Here is a 17,127-nt window from a genome sequence, read left to right as displayed (position 1 = left end):
CACTGTTTAATGAGAAATGTGTATGTTCCTTTTTAAAAAAATCACAAGTCTTTTTAATCCAAATTCGACAGCAGTCCCAGGTAAACAAAACAACTATAGCTAATGTCACCCAAGTATGACTGAACAGCCCTTGTTTTGATCCCTTGCCTCTGAACCTTATTGAGATAGAACCCTTGAAATCCTAATCTCTGACCAATGAACAAATACAGGTAACTTGGGCATAATGTCATAGACTCCACAGCTTATTGCTGAATGTAGAGCTAAATGTTCAGCCTCTTAAGAAGAGGAAAATACATTTAAGAAGCTAAACTGGCTGCCCAAAGAACCATTGAGAATAGTCTGGACCATGAGAGCTGGTCTAGCAACAAGGTTTCCTCTAGTTGTCAACCCTGTCTGCTCTGGACCCAGCTCTAGGGAAAAGTGTTAGGAAAGTATCCACTCCATTGCTCGGTGTCACTAGCCAGACACTTGACCCACCTAGGTCTCAGATGAGAGAGTTGAACAAAAGGATCTCAAAGGCATCTATAACTCTAAATCCAGATAAGTCAGGCCAATGAACATGGTATAAAACTTACTCATAGAAAAATTAAATACTCCACAAGTAACAAACACAACCCCATGCAGCAGCACACTTTTATTGGATGCTCACTAGGCCATGTACGGTGCTGAGCACCTCATCTGCGAGCTCTAGGAACACGCACCTCTACCATTCCTGCTTTACAGGTGAAGAAAGAGAGGCACAGAGAAGTTTAGTGATTTGCCCAAAGTCATAAAGCTGTTGGAGTGGCAGAGTTGGGATTCATATTTAAGTCTGACTACAGAGCCTGCTATGCCACACTGCTAAGTGTAAGGGACCATCATCCATGGGCAGCAATTCTTGGTAAGAGTGCCAAACTGGAAACAACTCAGATGCCCATTGACAAGAACAGATTCATAAAGTGGGGTCTATTCCTCTAAAGGAATACTACACAGCAATGAAAATGAAGGAATTCATCTTAAAAATAAAATGTTAAGGCAAAAGAAGAAGCTAGATACCAACAAATACACCTATATGATTCCAGTTAGATGAGGTTCAAAAACAGGGAAAAATATAATTATAAACTGTAATATCTAGGGATGCTTACTCAGGTGGTTACCACTAGGGAAGAGAAAGCAGTCATAGTAAGGAAAGGGTATCTGGGGCTTCTCAGGTACTGGCATGTTCTGTTTTGTTCCCTTGGTGGTGGTTACATGGATACTTGATTTATAATAATTCCTCACATGCTCTGTCTCTGTTTTAAACATTTTTTTCTGTAGACATATTACATTTCAGAATTTTTAAATGTGAAAAAAAAGAAACCAACCACAATCACATATCTTTCACATGTGAACTTCTGCCCAGTGTGGAAAGCAAACAAGCAGACAGCTAGAAACACCTTTCCCTACTCTTTTCCTGACCAACACTGCTCAAATCTCAGCTCTGGTGTCAGTCTGACTGACCCCTCTCTGTTCTCCTGAGAACAGATTTCCCTGTTGTAGCTTCCAAGCTCCTGTGATCACGCCTATCAACACCATGGTCAAAGAAGATTGATTTCAGGTTTACTTGTCCACTTCTTCTTTGGAATGTAAGCATCATGAGGGCATGCCTGGATGCTGCTCCCTTCTGTATTGCCAGCACCCAACATGGTACCTGCCACTTAGTAAGCACTCAATAAACATCTGTCAAATGACTACCTGAATGAATGAATAATAAGGATGCATTTCATTTTCTCCTAGCCCTCTTTGAATTTAAACCACAATTTCTCTCTTGCAAAATACTGTTTTTATAGGGCAGACAACGCCAGAGTATTCCCAGCCATTCTAGAAGAGTTCTAGTTACTTAAAGAGGATAAATGGTGAGGAAACCAAGAAACTAAAATAAATAAATAAATAAAAACTGAAAGAAGTATCTTTCAATTGTTCAGTCCACAGTCACATACCTAAGTTTTTTTTTTTTTTTCTTGCTTGCTTATTTGATTTGGGAGTACTTCTGTTGCCTCTATAGCACTTAAAATTGATTATAATTTACGGAACAGACTTATGTTACAGTTCCCATATATTCAACTGCTGTACAACCTTTTTCTTCTGAGACTGATTTAGTTAACTTTCTTCAGAAAGTTGGTGGTGAGCCAAGGTGAGAATAAGATTTATTTAAAAACATTTCTCTCCTGATAAATTAAAAAATTCATTACTTCCATACCACTTCACACCCACTAGGATGGTTATTATGGGAAAAAAAAACCCAAACAAACAGAAAATAACAAGTGATGGAAAGGATGTAGAGAGATAGGAGCCCTTGTACATTGCTGGTGGGAATGTAAAATGGTACTGGGAAGACAGTTTGGCAGTTCCTCAAAAAGTTAAACTTAGAATTACCATATGACTTGCCAATTCCACTTCTAGGTAAATACCCCAAAGAACTGAAGCAGAGACTCAAACAGATACTTGTAAACTGATGTTCATGGCAGCATTATTCACAATAGTCAAAAGGTGGAAGCACTCAAGTGTCCATCAACAGATGAGTGAATAAACAACATGTGACACATACATACAGTGGAATATTATTCAACCATAGATAGGAATGAAATTCTGATACATGCTACAATATGGATGAATCATGGAAACATTATGCTGAGTGAAATAAGCCAGACACAAAAGGACAAACATTGCATGATCTCATTTATATGAAATATCTAGAACAAGCAAATTCAGAGACAGAAATTAGATTAGAGGTTACTGTAGCAGTAGCTGGGAGGGGGATGGTGAGGAGGAATGGGGACTTATTGTATGATGAATGGGTACAGAGTTTCTATTTTGGATGATGAAAAGTTTTGGTAGTGGATGGTGGTGATAGCACATCGTACACTTAAAATGGCTAAAATGGCACATATTATGTTATATACATGTTACCACAATTTTTAAAATTTCATTACTTGCAATTTTGGAAAACAAACAAAATTAAAAAGAAGAAGAATCACTCCACTCCTACCACTAAACAACTGTATGTTTAATTTCAAAGTTGAAAAGAGTCTCCTTTCAAATGAAATAAAGTAGGCAGCTAAGGCTAACAGGGCAGCCTATAAGGTATGCACTATTTCAAATACATCAAATAAGAAAAGAATTCAAAAATAAAATCCCTCTAGGCACATTTTACAGCCATGCAATCAACATCAAATTCTGGAAGGCCAATAGCCTCGTTCAACTCTCCTATCCTGGCAGTGTTTGGCAGCTGCAGCCCTGATGTCCTGGGTAAACGCCAGAACCTAACTAGTTATTGGCAAAAAGTGCATCTGACCTAAACACTCAGGAAAGCACCAGAAAAGTTCAACAGGAACTTTTCTCAGAAATGCTTGCAGTAACAGTGTAAGCAGAAATAACATTGAAAAACTATCTAGTTTTTTAACATACTTAAATTAGTTGCAGGAATGAGAACAAGCCACAGAAAAGTTTTCCCTGAGGTATACTGGCCTCGGGAATGGTAGCCTGAGAAAAGACCTCCCCATTTCTAATGACCGCTCTCACAGCTTCGGCTGCTTTTCCTTCCCTCCTCTTCCAGCGTCAACTCCTCCATGGTGTCAGAATCCCGCTATAACTCAGCTGGCTGAGAGTGGATGCAGCACCAACCTACATGGAATGCCCATCTTCTTTCACACCCAAATTCCCAAATTTCAGGGACAATGGGGCATCACAATGAATCTTTCCCCTTGGTAGGTACATTAAAAAGCTCCCTTAGAGAACAACTTGAGACAGAAGCCTCAGCTGGGGTAACCCCCATGATCACAATTTATGTCCCAAGCACTCTATTCTCTTTCCAAAATTACAATTTAAAGTAAAACAAAGACAACCCCCAACCCAGAGCTCTTAAAAATGAGAAAAGTCTTTTAAGCAAAATGGAAAGGATGTATGATTAGTATAAATGGGGCTAAATTAGAAATCAAATTTGGGAATAAGAGAACTATCATCTCTTCTTTTTCTCCTCTCATCCTCCTGACCTCATTCCTAGAAGCCTCAAACTTTGTAGACCCATTTTCTGTCTTCCTCAATTCTTTCACAAAAAGCCAGGACACAAAAACTAATATTAGAGATACATGCAAATACTCTAATTTGCAGGTTTCTAGAGCAATTTGGCCATGCAGACATACTGGGCTGGCAGGGGTATGTTGGAAATATCTTTTAAAGGCAATAATTCCTAATAATTTTAGAAATTGAGAGGCTATAGACTTTTAAAAAGATGGAACACTTCCCTCCTCCTCCCGTACAACAAAACTACAAGCAAATGTAACTTTGTTCTTGACAACTTACTGAATGTTTCATGAGACCACCTGAGATAAATGAGGACGCTCAGCATGTCACTGAATAGACTTTGAAAAACATCGGTAAGAACAAAAATACTAGAATTGTATTTCTCTCTTAAAGTGTCATACTTCACTTCCTGGCCCTGTGGTTGACATATAGTAGTTCCTCAATAAATATTTGTTGAATGAATGAATAAAAAAACACATATGTGAAGTTCACTTTTTCTGATTCAATGTAGTATCATAGAAATAGGGAAATGTCTAAAACACTGGTTCTCAAAGTATGGTCCCAAGACCAGTGGCATCACATTATCTGGGAACTTGTTAGAAATGCATCCCTTACCTCATTAGAAACTCTGGGGTGGGCCCTGCAATCTATGTTCTAACAAGCCATCCAGGTGATTCTGATGCCTGCTGAAGTTTGAGAACTACTGGTCTAAAAGGATCCTTTAACAAGGAGGTGTTTCTTCCAACTTACATGCTAACGATGAGAACTCCATACCTGTAATTCCTTTACCATCTCATTGAGAAACCACCTGAGAAAGAGACTTGACCAAATCTCACTGTTGAGGGTTTACCATGAATTCTATGGTCCTCAGTCAAGAGAAGAAGAGATATTCTCAGCCTAATGGAGAGGAAAAGTGTGGGGATTCAGAACACCAGCGACTACCCATAAGTGAAGACACCACAGCCTTGCAGTCTAGTGTATGGCACTCAGTAACAAAATTGGGTATGGAGTGAAGAGGCCCAGTAGCCCACCCTCCATTTTGAATCTAGTTTCCATGTGCTCTCTCTGCAAAATGAAAGGCATCTGAGCCCTGAATGATCACCATCGTTGCCGTTCAGCAAGCTGCTTGCAACCACTTCTGAATGCAGGTGGCCAGTGTGATGCAATTCTGTAGCACAGATCTAAGGCTCAGTCTTGCCTGTTTTAGCAATCTAATTTTTAAAAATTATTCTTGCCCAAATTGAGCTCACCTTCCAATATTATAATAGGGTGACCAACTCATTCCAATTTACCAAGGACCATCCCAGTTTTAGTGCTGAAAGTCTTTCATACCAATTCAGATACAGTGTGATGACTGGTCACCCTACGTTATGAGAGTTGTAAGAATGAAATATAGTCCCAAGTTTTCTTTCTGATAGCTGAACTTCTAAAAATTAACAAAATTTGCTAATGAGCAACATGAAAGATAAAGGGAAATAATGAAGCATATGGCATTAAAGAAGCAGTTGGACCAAAGTCTGTGATTCGTTCGGCAGTCGTGGGGTGGACAAGTCACATCACAAATGATCTGAAATCAGATCACTAAACTTTTACTACACACTCTCTGAGTGGTTTTCTACCATAGCCTGACCTTGTGCACTGCCAACTGTGAGCCTTCAGGAAGCTGGCACAATGCCACTTGCCCCTTTGCACAATTATCTCTACACTAAAAATTCAAATGCATGCCATCTTCAAGATGCAATGCAAAGTTACCTTTAGAGGTGCAATAACTTTATTGACTTCAAAACACATATTAATTTATACCCTCTGTAGACTAGAAGATAAAAAAAAATACGGAGCTACCTTACTTAAGTGAGGACATATATCTGGAACTTTATTCAGAATATAACAGAAAACCTAGGACCAGACAACAGAAGTTCTTGAACAAGCACAGTTTACGAAGTTAAACTAAAGTTTGTATACTTCACACTAAGAAAATACAGATATAGCCCAGTGCCTATAATAGGTGCCCCTCATGTATTAGTTCCCTTTCGTTTATTCATAAGGGATTTCCTCAATCCCCCATTCAGAACCCATTTCTCTTATGGAGAAAAAATATTCAAAACCTGTTTTTTAGACTGTAACAAAGGAGAAAAGGAAAGAGAGAAGGGGATAGAAAGCATGTTACAAAAGGTGAACACATTAACAAAAGCAAGAAGCATCAGCATTATGTTGAGAGAGAAGAAAGAAAAAAATGGTTGAGGGTTGTGCCAGTTTGAATATATTATGTCTCCCAAAATGCCATTATCTTTGATGTAATCTTGTGGGGCAGATTGATTGGTCTTTTTGATTAGGGTGTGACCTTTTGACTGGATGTTTCCATGGAGATGTGACCCACCCAACTGTAGGTGATAACTGATGAGATATTTCCTTGGAGGCATGGGCCCACCCATTGAGGGTGGGCCTTGATCCATGGAGCCACATAAATGAGCTGACTAACAGAAAGAACTCAGTGCAGCTGTGAGGGACATTTTGAAGAGGAGCTACAGCCAAGAGGGATACTTTGAAGAAAGCACAGGAGCTGCAGATGAGAGACAGTTCGAAGACGGACATTGAAAGCAGACTCTTGCTCCAGAGAAGCTAAGAGAGGACAAAGGCCCCAAGTGCAACTAAGAGTGACATTTTTGAGGAACTAGAACAAGGGTCATTTAATTTACCTTAACAAAGGTAGGTAGCTTCATTTCACCATCGTCTCTCAGGAACTGTCTACATTACAGCTCTGTGTGATAATTTTTATTACTAATCATGTCCCAAGACAGTAAAAATAAGAAAAATTGTGCTCAGTACACTCAGTATGAAAAGGGGAACACAGATTTTAAAAAGTCTATGCTGTCTGAAAAATTCACTTCAACAGAATATCTCATTCCTTGATGATATCCATAGTCTATTTTCAACCCAGCAGCTGGAATGATCATTTTAAAGCATAACTCAGATCATACCACTCCTCTGATGAAAATGCTCAGTGGCTCCCCATTTCACTGTATGCTCACTACTTAAAACACGGACCACAGACCAGCATTGGCAGCACCTGGGAGCTTGTTAGAACTGCAGACTCTCAGGACCCATCCCTGACCTAGAGAATCCGAATCTTCATTTTAGCTGGATCCCCAAGACTGTTTTTTATGACACTGAGGTTTCAGAAGTACTGACCCTGCATGATCTGGCTCCTCATCTTCTCCATCTCTCCTTGCTGTCTCAGCTCCAGTCACACTGGCTTCTTTCTATTTTTAAAATATTGCACACATGCTTTCTTCCTAGGGCCTCTGCCATGGCCTTTCCCTCTGCCCTGGCCTTTCCCTCTGCTGGCCCGTGCTTCTCTTAGATATGCACATGGCTACTAGTTTGCCTCCTTCAAGTCTTTCCTCAAACCTTACTTTCTCAATGAAGCCCACCCTGATCACCCTATTTAAAAGTACAACTGTCCTTTCAATCTTGCCCTCCACACTCCAGCTACTCTCTTTTGCTGTATTCTGCTTCCCTTCCATGACACAACCCTTCTAACATCTGGTGCAACTGACTTATTTATTATGTATATTGTTTATTTTCTGTTTCCATCTGCTAGAATGTAGTATCATGAGGGTAGGAATTTTTGACTGTGTCATTTACTAATGTATTACTAGCCTATAACAAGGCTTCTGAAGTATGGTCTGCAGACTGACTCTTGTTACTGGTCCACATGATTAGTAAAGAAATTTAAAGTATTTAGAAAATTTCAGATCAATCTGAAATTGACACAACATCCAAGTGGGTGCTTATCTTTCTAGTAATTAATTTTTATTGTATTTTACAAAAGTATCAGTTTATGCAAATTAGAAATCAAGCACAAAAACTGGTCCTTCAAAATGAATGGTTTGAGAAGTACTGGCACAACAGTTCCTGGCACTTAGTAGGTGCTAATAATTTGTTGAGTAAATAAATGAATGAAATGAATAAAAGGACAAATGCCTTAAGAATAATGTTTTATGTAGGGAAATCAAATCAGGTCTGTATATATTCCTGGCCGCCCAAATATTTAACTGTGTGGACTAGTGGCCAAAGTGACATGTTCTGGGTACATGGTACCTTCCTCTGGCATGTAAGGAATGACCAGGCCCAAATGGGCCAGTTAATGACACTTCTTAGGATCTCTGGTTAAAGGGCTGGAGAGAGCCTTTGGACCAGCCCTGCATTTACACATTTAGATACTTCATTGTATGCCTGCTCTGATTAGAGCTATCCTGATAGAGTAACTTAACTTGATTCCCCTCTATGGTACAATGAAGTTAGCCCTCATTGCAAGGTGACAGGCAAACTTGTCGGATATTAGTGTTGTTTTATTTAAAAAAACTGAAGTGGTCACAATATTCTCATTCAACGCTCCACAAAAGCATGGATTGAAATAATGGATCATTTTAGGCAAAGAATTATACAAAAGCTATAATTTACTAAAATGTCTCTTTTAAAATATACTCGTTTCTGCAATTGATAACTGTGCCAGTTTGAATGTATTATGTCCCCCAGAAAAAGCCATATTCTTTGATGCAGTCTTGTGAGGCAGACGTTTTGGTGCTGATTAGATTTGCATGGAAATGCGCCCCACCCAACTGGAGGTGATAAGTCTGATGAGATATTTCCAAGGAGGCATGGCCCCACCCATTCAGGGTGGGCCTTGATTGTTGGAGCCATATAAATGAGCTGATGGGCAGAGGGAACTCAGTGCAGCTGAGAGTGAACTTCTGAAGAGGAGATACAGCCAAGAGGGACTCTTTGAAGAATGCACAGGAGTTGCAGATGAGAGACAGTTTGAAGACGGCGTTGAAAGCAGACTTTTGCTCCAGAGAAGCTAAGAGAGGAAAAACACTCCAAGAGCAACTAAGAGTGACATTTTTGAGGAACTACAGCCTGGAGAGGAACATCCAGGGAGAAAGCCATTTTGAAACCAGAACTTTGGAGCAGACACCAGCCATGTGCCTTCGTAGCTAACAAAGGTTTTCTGGACACCACTGACCATCCTCCAGTGAAGGTACACAATTGCTGATGTGTTACCTTGGACAATTTATGGCCTTAAGACTGTAACTGTGTAACCAAATAAACCCCCTTTTATAAAAGCCAATCCGTCTCTGGTGTTTTGCATTCCGGCAGCATTAGCAAACTAGAACAATAACCTTGAAAATATATATTAAAATGGAAAACTTCCATTCTCTAATTAATCTCTGTTACTTTCTAAGGTCAAGGAGAATTTGATTTATAGAATGTTTTTTACTATCTAAACCTGTCCCCTCCCCTCCTGCCCAAAATAACAACAGCAACAATATGAAATAGTTTGGATTGTTTTAACTTGTTCCACTGGTATTATGTCTACTTCAGGTTGACTAATAGGCATTTATTTTTGTCTCAAGATTATGAGGAATACTTTTTAAAACCTTTCTTTGACTCCCTTACTCAAGTAGAGTTTCATCTTATTCTTGCTTCTATTATATTTCATAATGCCTTTGCGTGCCTGAAAATTCAATTTGAGGACCTAGGCTAGGTGGTGAGGGGAATTCATGAATGAAACTATTATCTCAGAGGGTTTAAAATCCAGTGGATATATAAAAATAACTATAATACAAGGCAGAATGTGATAAGTATTATATGAAAAAATGAAGGGCACAGAGTTTGGGAGCCACTGTGGACCCTGAACATGGGGAGGATTCAGACAAATGAACAAGGAAGAAGGACATGTGGAGCACAGGGAGCAGCATGAATAAAGTCACAAAGGAGGAAAAAACTGCACCAAGGATGTTTGGAGAATAGAGATTATTTGGGCATTTTAAAGCACAGGGTATGGAAGAGAGATCAATGGAAGATATAATTAGAAAGGAAAATTAGAACCAGAATATAGAAAACCTTGAATATCACACCAAGAAGCTTAGAACTGATGCTCGGGCAATGGTGGGAGCCACTGAAGTGTGGAGGAAGAGAATGTCATGATCAGAGTTGTGTTTTAGAAAAACTCTTTGAGCAACTATGCCTAAGAGAACTTGAAGGAGGAAAAGACTGGAGGTACCAGAAAGACCACATAGGATGTGTTTGCAAGAGACAAGTGAAAGTAACGGAGATGGTGGCAGACCCAACAGAAAACCCTTTAGACTGGAAGGAAGGGTCACCTGTGAAAGGAAAGTGCCTATGAGCCATTTAAAGCAAATCCAAGGTATAACTTTTTAATGTTTGACTTTTGGGGATAATTTCCTAAAGACTGAGAGCCATGATTGTAATCCAACAAACCTCCTTTCTCATTAATAGTTATTCATTCAAAATGCAATATATGTTTACTCTCCCTGAACTATCCCACCAAAACTTAATGCCTTACAATAAGACTTTATTCCTCTACATACAATTTGTACTCATTTTTAATAGAAGATTAACTTTGCATTTATATATCAATAACGAGAACCACAAAAGCTGACATTTATTGAACCCTTTCTATAAACCAGATACTATGGTATGCCCTTTATTTACACTAGCTCATTTAATCCTCATTACAACCCTCTCAGACATGAATTATTATTTCCCTCATCTTACATATGTAGGTATTAGTAAGAAGATGTTAAGTAACTTGGTTAATATTACACAGGAGAGCAGAGATTTGAATCCAGGCAAGTCTATGCCTTTAGATACAACCATACTGTTTCATTTTGTTTTTGGGAATTTCATCCATTTTAAAGTAGAGTGTTAAAGGAAATCAAAGGCTAAATGGGACAAATAGAAGACAAACAGCAAGATGAAGATTTAAATCCAAATAGATCCATAATCACATTAAATGTAAATGGTCTAAATACTCCCAGTTAAAAGGCAGAGATTGTCTGTTTGGATGGAGAAGAATATCAATCAAAATTGTGCATAATAGATTTTGCTCCATTACATCATCTTTTCCCTACATTTTCCTCTTTTTTGCACTACCCTACCCTCTTCTTATTTGTGAACACTAGTTAACTATGGAGAAAATATTCCCTTTGACAGGTTTATCATTTACTACATGCCCATTTAAAAGGTTTTGCCTTAATGGACACACCCTCTCTTATTTCTCTCCTAGAGTTTTAGTACCATATGGACTGAAGATCATAACACATTTATTATGCATTTCCCACTTTGTGGTATACTACTTTGTCATTGAAAAATAGGCAAAGAAGTAATCTGGGGAGACTGAGAAATTACTGCATATTTAAGAAAAACAGATGAGATTGACATTATATGTCACATTAGTATTTTAAGTTGAAAAGTCTTTTCTTGGAATGGCCACATTGTTCTTAGTACCTTCCTGTTCATAAATATTTCTTATGAATGTTTTTCTTTTCTATCTTCCAGGAATATTGGTTACAGCCACACATAAGCTTGAAAACTGATTTTTATCATATTCTGTAGCAAAGAATTTAGAAAAGGAGCCAGAAATGGCTATTTCCAAAAGGAGTGCAGCAAGATAGTTGTATTCTTGCTGAAAGAATGGCCATGTTGACAAAAAGTGCAGAAATACTTTCTAAATAATTATTCTTTACCAACCCTAGGTCTGCTCTACTAAAAGCTTGTCAGCTATTTATATTTCTTTTACAAAATGAAGTTTTCAAACAGTTTCATAATTTGAGGTTCTTACAAATGAAGGGAAAAACATGGCCTTTGATATTCATATTCTTTCCTCAGAAAAGTAAACTTAGGTGGTGTGACTAGGTGATAAACTACTATCTTTAATACAAGTTTTGCTTCCAGCCCTCATAGCTTCCCAAACCTTAACTTATTACTAACATTAGGTCGTGTTACTGTCTACTTGAGTCCCGTCTTCTGGCCAGTACTGCCCAAACAACTCATTAAAAAGTACACAAAAATGCAAATGGTAGAAGCAGCATACAATCCAAAATGTTTTTCTTACCAAATCTTAGAGGGGCTCCCAAGGGCTTCAGGCCTTGGTGATCTGGAGCAGCACGGCATGTCCGATAAAACAGCAAATCAGTCCCAGAACATGAGTGCTGCAGAAAGACCCAGTAAGAGAAACATTATTTTTATCCTCTGATTAAGCAGCCTTAAGGACACGGCTTCCATTTAACTAAGGGACCCTTACCCTCAGTTTTAAGGGAAGAAGTTAAACATAACGGATTGATGTTGTGTGTTGCGGCTGTCTTGCATTTGAATTGAGTAGAGGTCCTCTCCTTGGGGTAATTGGTAGCAAAGTCTCAACACCTTTTGCTTCATTCATTTATTTATTCTTCTGAACAAGTCAACCTAGCTCCCTCCTAAATTAATTATAGCCCAGAATATAAAAACAGCTATGTGCCAATTTTCTCCTATACTTAATATTTATTTTTAATAAAGAAAAAAGAAAACCTATAGGAAGGTATTAATCTATTTAACATTTCTAAGTACATCATCCAAAGGATTTTGTTTTTTTAATCTTACATATGCTCAGCAGAGTTACTGGAAAAAACTGAACATTTTCTTCATTTCATCCTTTCAACATCAAATAGTAGGCAGCAAAAATTGGATCAGACTTCAAAGCCTGCTATGGGCTCCAAGTCACAGAGAGACGCCTCCATTTCACATATTGAATTTGAGCAGCATATCAAAGTACTACCAAAGAACCTCAGGTCCTTACTCAGAAAGAGGCTCTAACATCTGTAGAGAGTGGAGTGCAGAGACAAATCACCTCAGGGAGCAGCCAGCATTTATTCTCAGCAGCAGATTTCCAGGCTTTTGATTCTCTGTTCACTATACCTCCCCGTCTCTCTGCTGAACCAAAGTTCTTTAGCAGGCTGGGCTTTTGTCTCAAAGACTTCAAAACAGCACCCAGAATTTCATGTTTGGATGGCCCAAGCAAGCAGCCACAGACATGTTTCACATTCATGGACATGTGAGTCTGAAGTAAAGATACACAGTTAATTCAGAAGCAAGATATCTGGGTACCTTATTTGCATGTCCTGCGAAGACATCACACCCTTTCAGAGAACTCTGGGCTTGTGAGAGTCTAAATAAATAAATTAATTAAAAGTTTTTAAAGGTTTGAAAATGATGATTAAAAAAAAGGACTGTTTTCTCTACCATTGTATCAGAATATATTCTTTAATTAAATTCACATCATTTCTTTCCCTACATGCTATTTCATTCCTTGATTTAAAAGGATATGGGCAACCCAAAGAAATGCATCTTAAAAAGTGTTGCTCCTACATGTTAGAACACATCCACAGTCAGTCTGAGATCCTAAGACTCAAGAAATTGACTGTTTAAAGTCCTGTCATTGAATTTGGTTTAGTGAGTACTACTGGGCTTTCGCATACATTAAAAACCAACCAAGTAGATTAGGTGGTTAAGGCTGCACTTCCCACACAGTACATTCATTACATTAATTGTTAAAGAATGTAAAATGGATTCTGTAGTCAAAGTTTGGGAAATGCTGAGCTCTATATAGTTTAAGAGGTTTCCTTACTGCAGAAATTCTATTTTTACAATCACAACATGCATTTATGGATCTCCATGGGGTGGGGGACATGCAGGGTTTCCTGAACTAATATCACTAAAAAGTGATAACCTATTAACATCTATTAGAATATTAATGTTTCGTAGAATAAAGTTTACAAAAAAACAATTCTGTGGGCCCCCAATCAGAACACATATAAAAATGTGATAATTATAACTGTTAAAATGGGAGCCAGCCCTTACATTGTGTTTCAGTGGAACCCAGCAGAGTGGAAAGCACTGACAAGGGGGGGTGGGCAGCAAATCTAGGTTCTAGTCCATTTCAATATCCCTTGATGTCCTACACAGACACACACATACATGATTAAACGTGATTTGTGTAAATTTCTACAGTATCCTAGGTTCTAGTAACCTCATCTATAAAATGAAGGGATTGAGACAAATTATCTCTGAAGTCTCTTCTAAATCAAAAATCTTGTTCTTTATTTAAGATGACAAGTTCATTTTGATATATGTGAAAAGCTCAATTTCAATATTCGTGAACCTTCAAAATGCCGCCATTTATAGTAGATTATAGGCAATATACACATTGTGATCATTAGGTTCATGTGTTAGGATGGCCAAGTGATGGCACCCAGGTGTCTGGTCAAGCAAGCACTGGCCTAACCATTACTGCAAGGACATTTGTGGCTGGTTAATAGGCTGGAAGGCTGGTTTATTAAATCATCAGTCAATTGGCTGCAGTTATGACTGACTATATCAACGAAGGGCGTGTCTTCCAAAATGAGAGAATGTAATAGCTGGATTTAATCCAATCAGTTGAAGACAGATACAGGACCTTCACTTCTTCTTTGGCTGACCAGCAAAGCATTTCCTGAGGAGTTCATCAAAGTTGCCAGTTTGCTGCCTGAGGAATTCATCAAACATCTTCACTGGAGTTGCCAGTCTGCTGCCTGCCCTATGGAATTTGGACTTGTGCATACCCACAGTTGTGTTAGACACTTTTATAAATCTTATATTTATAGATATCTCTTGTTGATTCTGTTTCCCTAGGAAACCCTAACTAATACACCCATTTTCCATCTTTTTCTCAATACATCCATTTTTAAGTTAATAGACTTCAGTTTTTAGAACAGTTTTAGGTTTACAGAAAAATTGAGTACAAAGAGTTCTATATTACACTCCCCGTACCCCATACACACAGTTCACCATATTATCAACATCTTGCATTAGTGTGGTATGTTTTTTTACAATAAAAACCAATATTGATCCCTTATTAAATAATGTCCCTAGTTTACATCACCCTTTTTGTTATGTAGTTCTATAGGCTTTGACAAATACCTAGTGCTATGTATCCACCTTTACAGTATCATACAGAATAGTTTCACTGCCCCGAACATCCCTGTACTCTACCTATTCATGCATCCTGGGGGGAGAGGGCTATAATTATACATTTGTTTGTATGTATATTTGTTTAGCATATGTCTCCTACAATGGAATATATGTTCTACGAATGCAAGGACTGGGTCTGCTTTATTCCATACTCTATATCAGCATCAAACCCAGTAACTGGTACATAGTAAGTACTCAATAAATACTGAACAAGTTGAATAATTAAAAGAATAATTAGTGGTCCCCCAAAATATGGGACATGTAGATCAATGAGAATACCCCTAACATTAAAATTAAGTTAATTAGCATTTATATAGTACTCCATAGTTTAAAAAAATGCCTTAACAGCTAATGGGAGCTTCACAACCATTTGAGCTAGGTGCTTTAATTGTCTCTCTTTTATAGTTTCTTCATGTATAGGTTCAGAGAGGTTAAGGGATTTGCCAAGTTATCATGACAAAAACCTGGTAGGACTAGGACACTGACCCATGTTTGTATGACTCAAAATCCTCTGCTCTTCCTCTGAACCATGATGCCCTCTATGCTCCTTGGTCTCTGTGCACTGGGCCTAAAGGGCTCACTTCTGTCCAGCCTAGGCAAGTCCCAGTGGCTGTGAGACACAGAGAGAGCAGACAGATTCTGACATCCTCTAGGAGTCCTGGTGAGCTTTGGAGAAAATCTATGGAAGAGAGCTTGAATGCTGAATTACTTCTGGGTCCCCAATTTTTGTCTTTTGTGCACCCACAAAGAAAAGAATCTTTTGAAAACTCCTAGGTTGCATGGCTTTTCAAGATTTAAAGGCCAGTGGAAGACACCCTCCTACTCTCCACAGGGGGTGGGCTCATTAACTGGACTCCCTCCTTATTCAAGCCTTTGAGAGACTCTAAGCCAGCTTAATATGTTTGTATGCTAAAAAAGAAAAAGAGGAGGGAGGTTTTCTACAGACAAATAGAGTAGAAAATATTTGATTAAACAAAGTTAAGCAGGTTTCTTTCTTGAAAAGTCTTCCAGAAACTTTAATTAAATAATATATACAATGAAACTCTAAGAGTGGGGGATAAATGGGGAGCATTTCCCAGATGCTATTTTAATAATAGAACTCTTCTCTCATGGAGCATGTGGGGGGACTATTGGTTCTTAGAATACACCTTGAGAAACACTGATATGAGCAGTCCTTATTCAAAATAAATCACAATCCACTTTAGAAAAAGTGATGTAAATCAGTTTTCTTCAGAAGTTTAACTGCCTCGACTCCTTTGCAGTGATTTCATCAGATATGTTGTTACTTGCTTCAGGGACATAAGACTGGCAGCCAGTGGATAATGCTCTGCAACCCATCACCATCAAAAGAAGGAAAAGCACAAGAATAACAAGCAACCAATGCCTATGATGCATACAATCCGCCAGACACTGGGCAAAACCAGAAGACATGGTTATCTCATGAAAACTTCCAACAGCCATGTAGATTGGTTCTATTTTTATACCCATCTTACAGATGAGGGAAGTAAGGATCAGAAAGCAAAAGACTTGCTTAATACCGTAATCAATAAACAGTGCAGCACAAGATCTGCTGACTATAGAAAAGGAGACTCCAAAGGGAAATTATTGATTCAGGCAAGGATTGTCAATTGTTGATAAAATCACTAGACAGATGGCTGATTGGGAAGAGGATATTCATATGGTACTGAAGTACCAGCATACAGGTTTCTTTTTTCAGGCCACAGGGGAGCAATGTAACTGTAAACTGGGAGGAATCAGAATGTCACCCTCTTAATCCAGCACTTAATTTTAGCAACCACTAATGTTAGGACAACATTATCTTGTAATGTGAGGCAAGGTATTTAACATCACCCACGATATATATTTTTAGTTTGGCAAAAACACTTACCCTGAATCTAATCAAGGCTTTAGAGCTAACTTATAGTTTACATAAAAGACAGGGAATAGAAGTACAAGCTGAATAAGACCACAAGGAAGCAAGAAGACAAATACAGAAGGCAATTTATTCTAAGGGATAATCAACCCAATGTTTCAAAAAGTCAGTGGTATGAAAAAAAAGGAACAAGTCTATATTGAAAGCTACTCAGAGATATTAACAACTTAATGCAATGTGATGTCCTAGATTGGATACTGGCTCGGACAAACAGGCATAAAGGACATTTGTAAAAAAATTGGGAAAATTTGACTATGGATTGGTATTACATGATATTAAGGAATTATTGATTTTTAGAGTAT

General features: G+C 38.3%; 1 protein-coding gene across 2 annotated transcripts in view; it reads right to left on the bottom strand.

Moving 5' to 3' along the window:
* Positions 1-17,127, bottom strand: part of MYO3B (myosin IIIB) — a 348,697-nt gene that overhangs the window by 82,271 nt on the left and 249,299 nt on the right. For both annotated transcript variants that reach the window (XM_037849672.1, XM_037849673.1), the window contains 2 exons: positions 12,991-13,051; positions 11,963-12,059 (listed from right to left, as the gene is read on the bottom strand). In XM_037849672.1, coding sequence (XP_037705600.1) covers positions 11,963-12,059; positions 12,991-13,051 — 158 coding nt within the window. The remainder of the gene's footprint in view (positions 1-11,962; positions 12,060-12,990; positions 13,052-17,127) is intronic.

Source organism: Choloepus didactylus, chromosome 9, assembly GCF_015220235.1.
Source record: "Choloepus didactylus isolate mChoDid1 chromosome 9, mChoDid1.pri, whole genome shotgun sequence".
NCBI classification, from domain to species: Eukaryota; Metazoa; Chordata; class Mammalia; order Pilosa; family Megalonychidae; genus Choloepus; species Choloepus didactylus.
The sequence above is the reverse complement of the archived record's forward strand: the minus strand, read 5'-3'. Positions and strand labels throughout refer to the sequence as shown.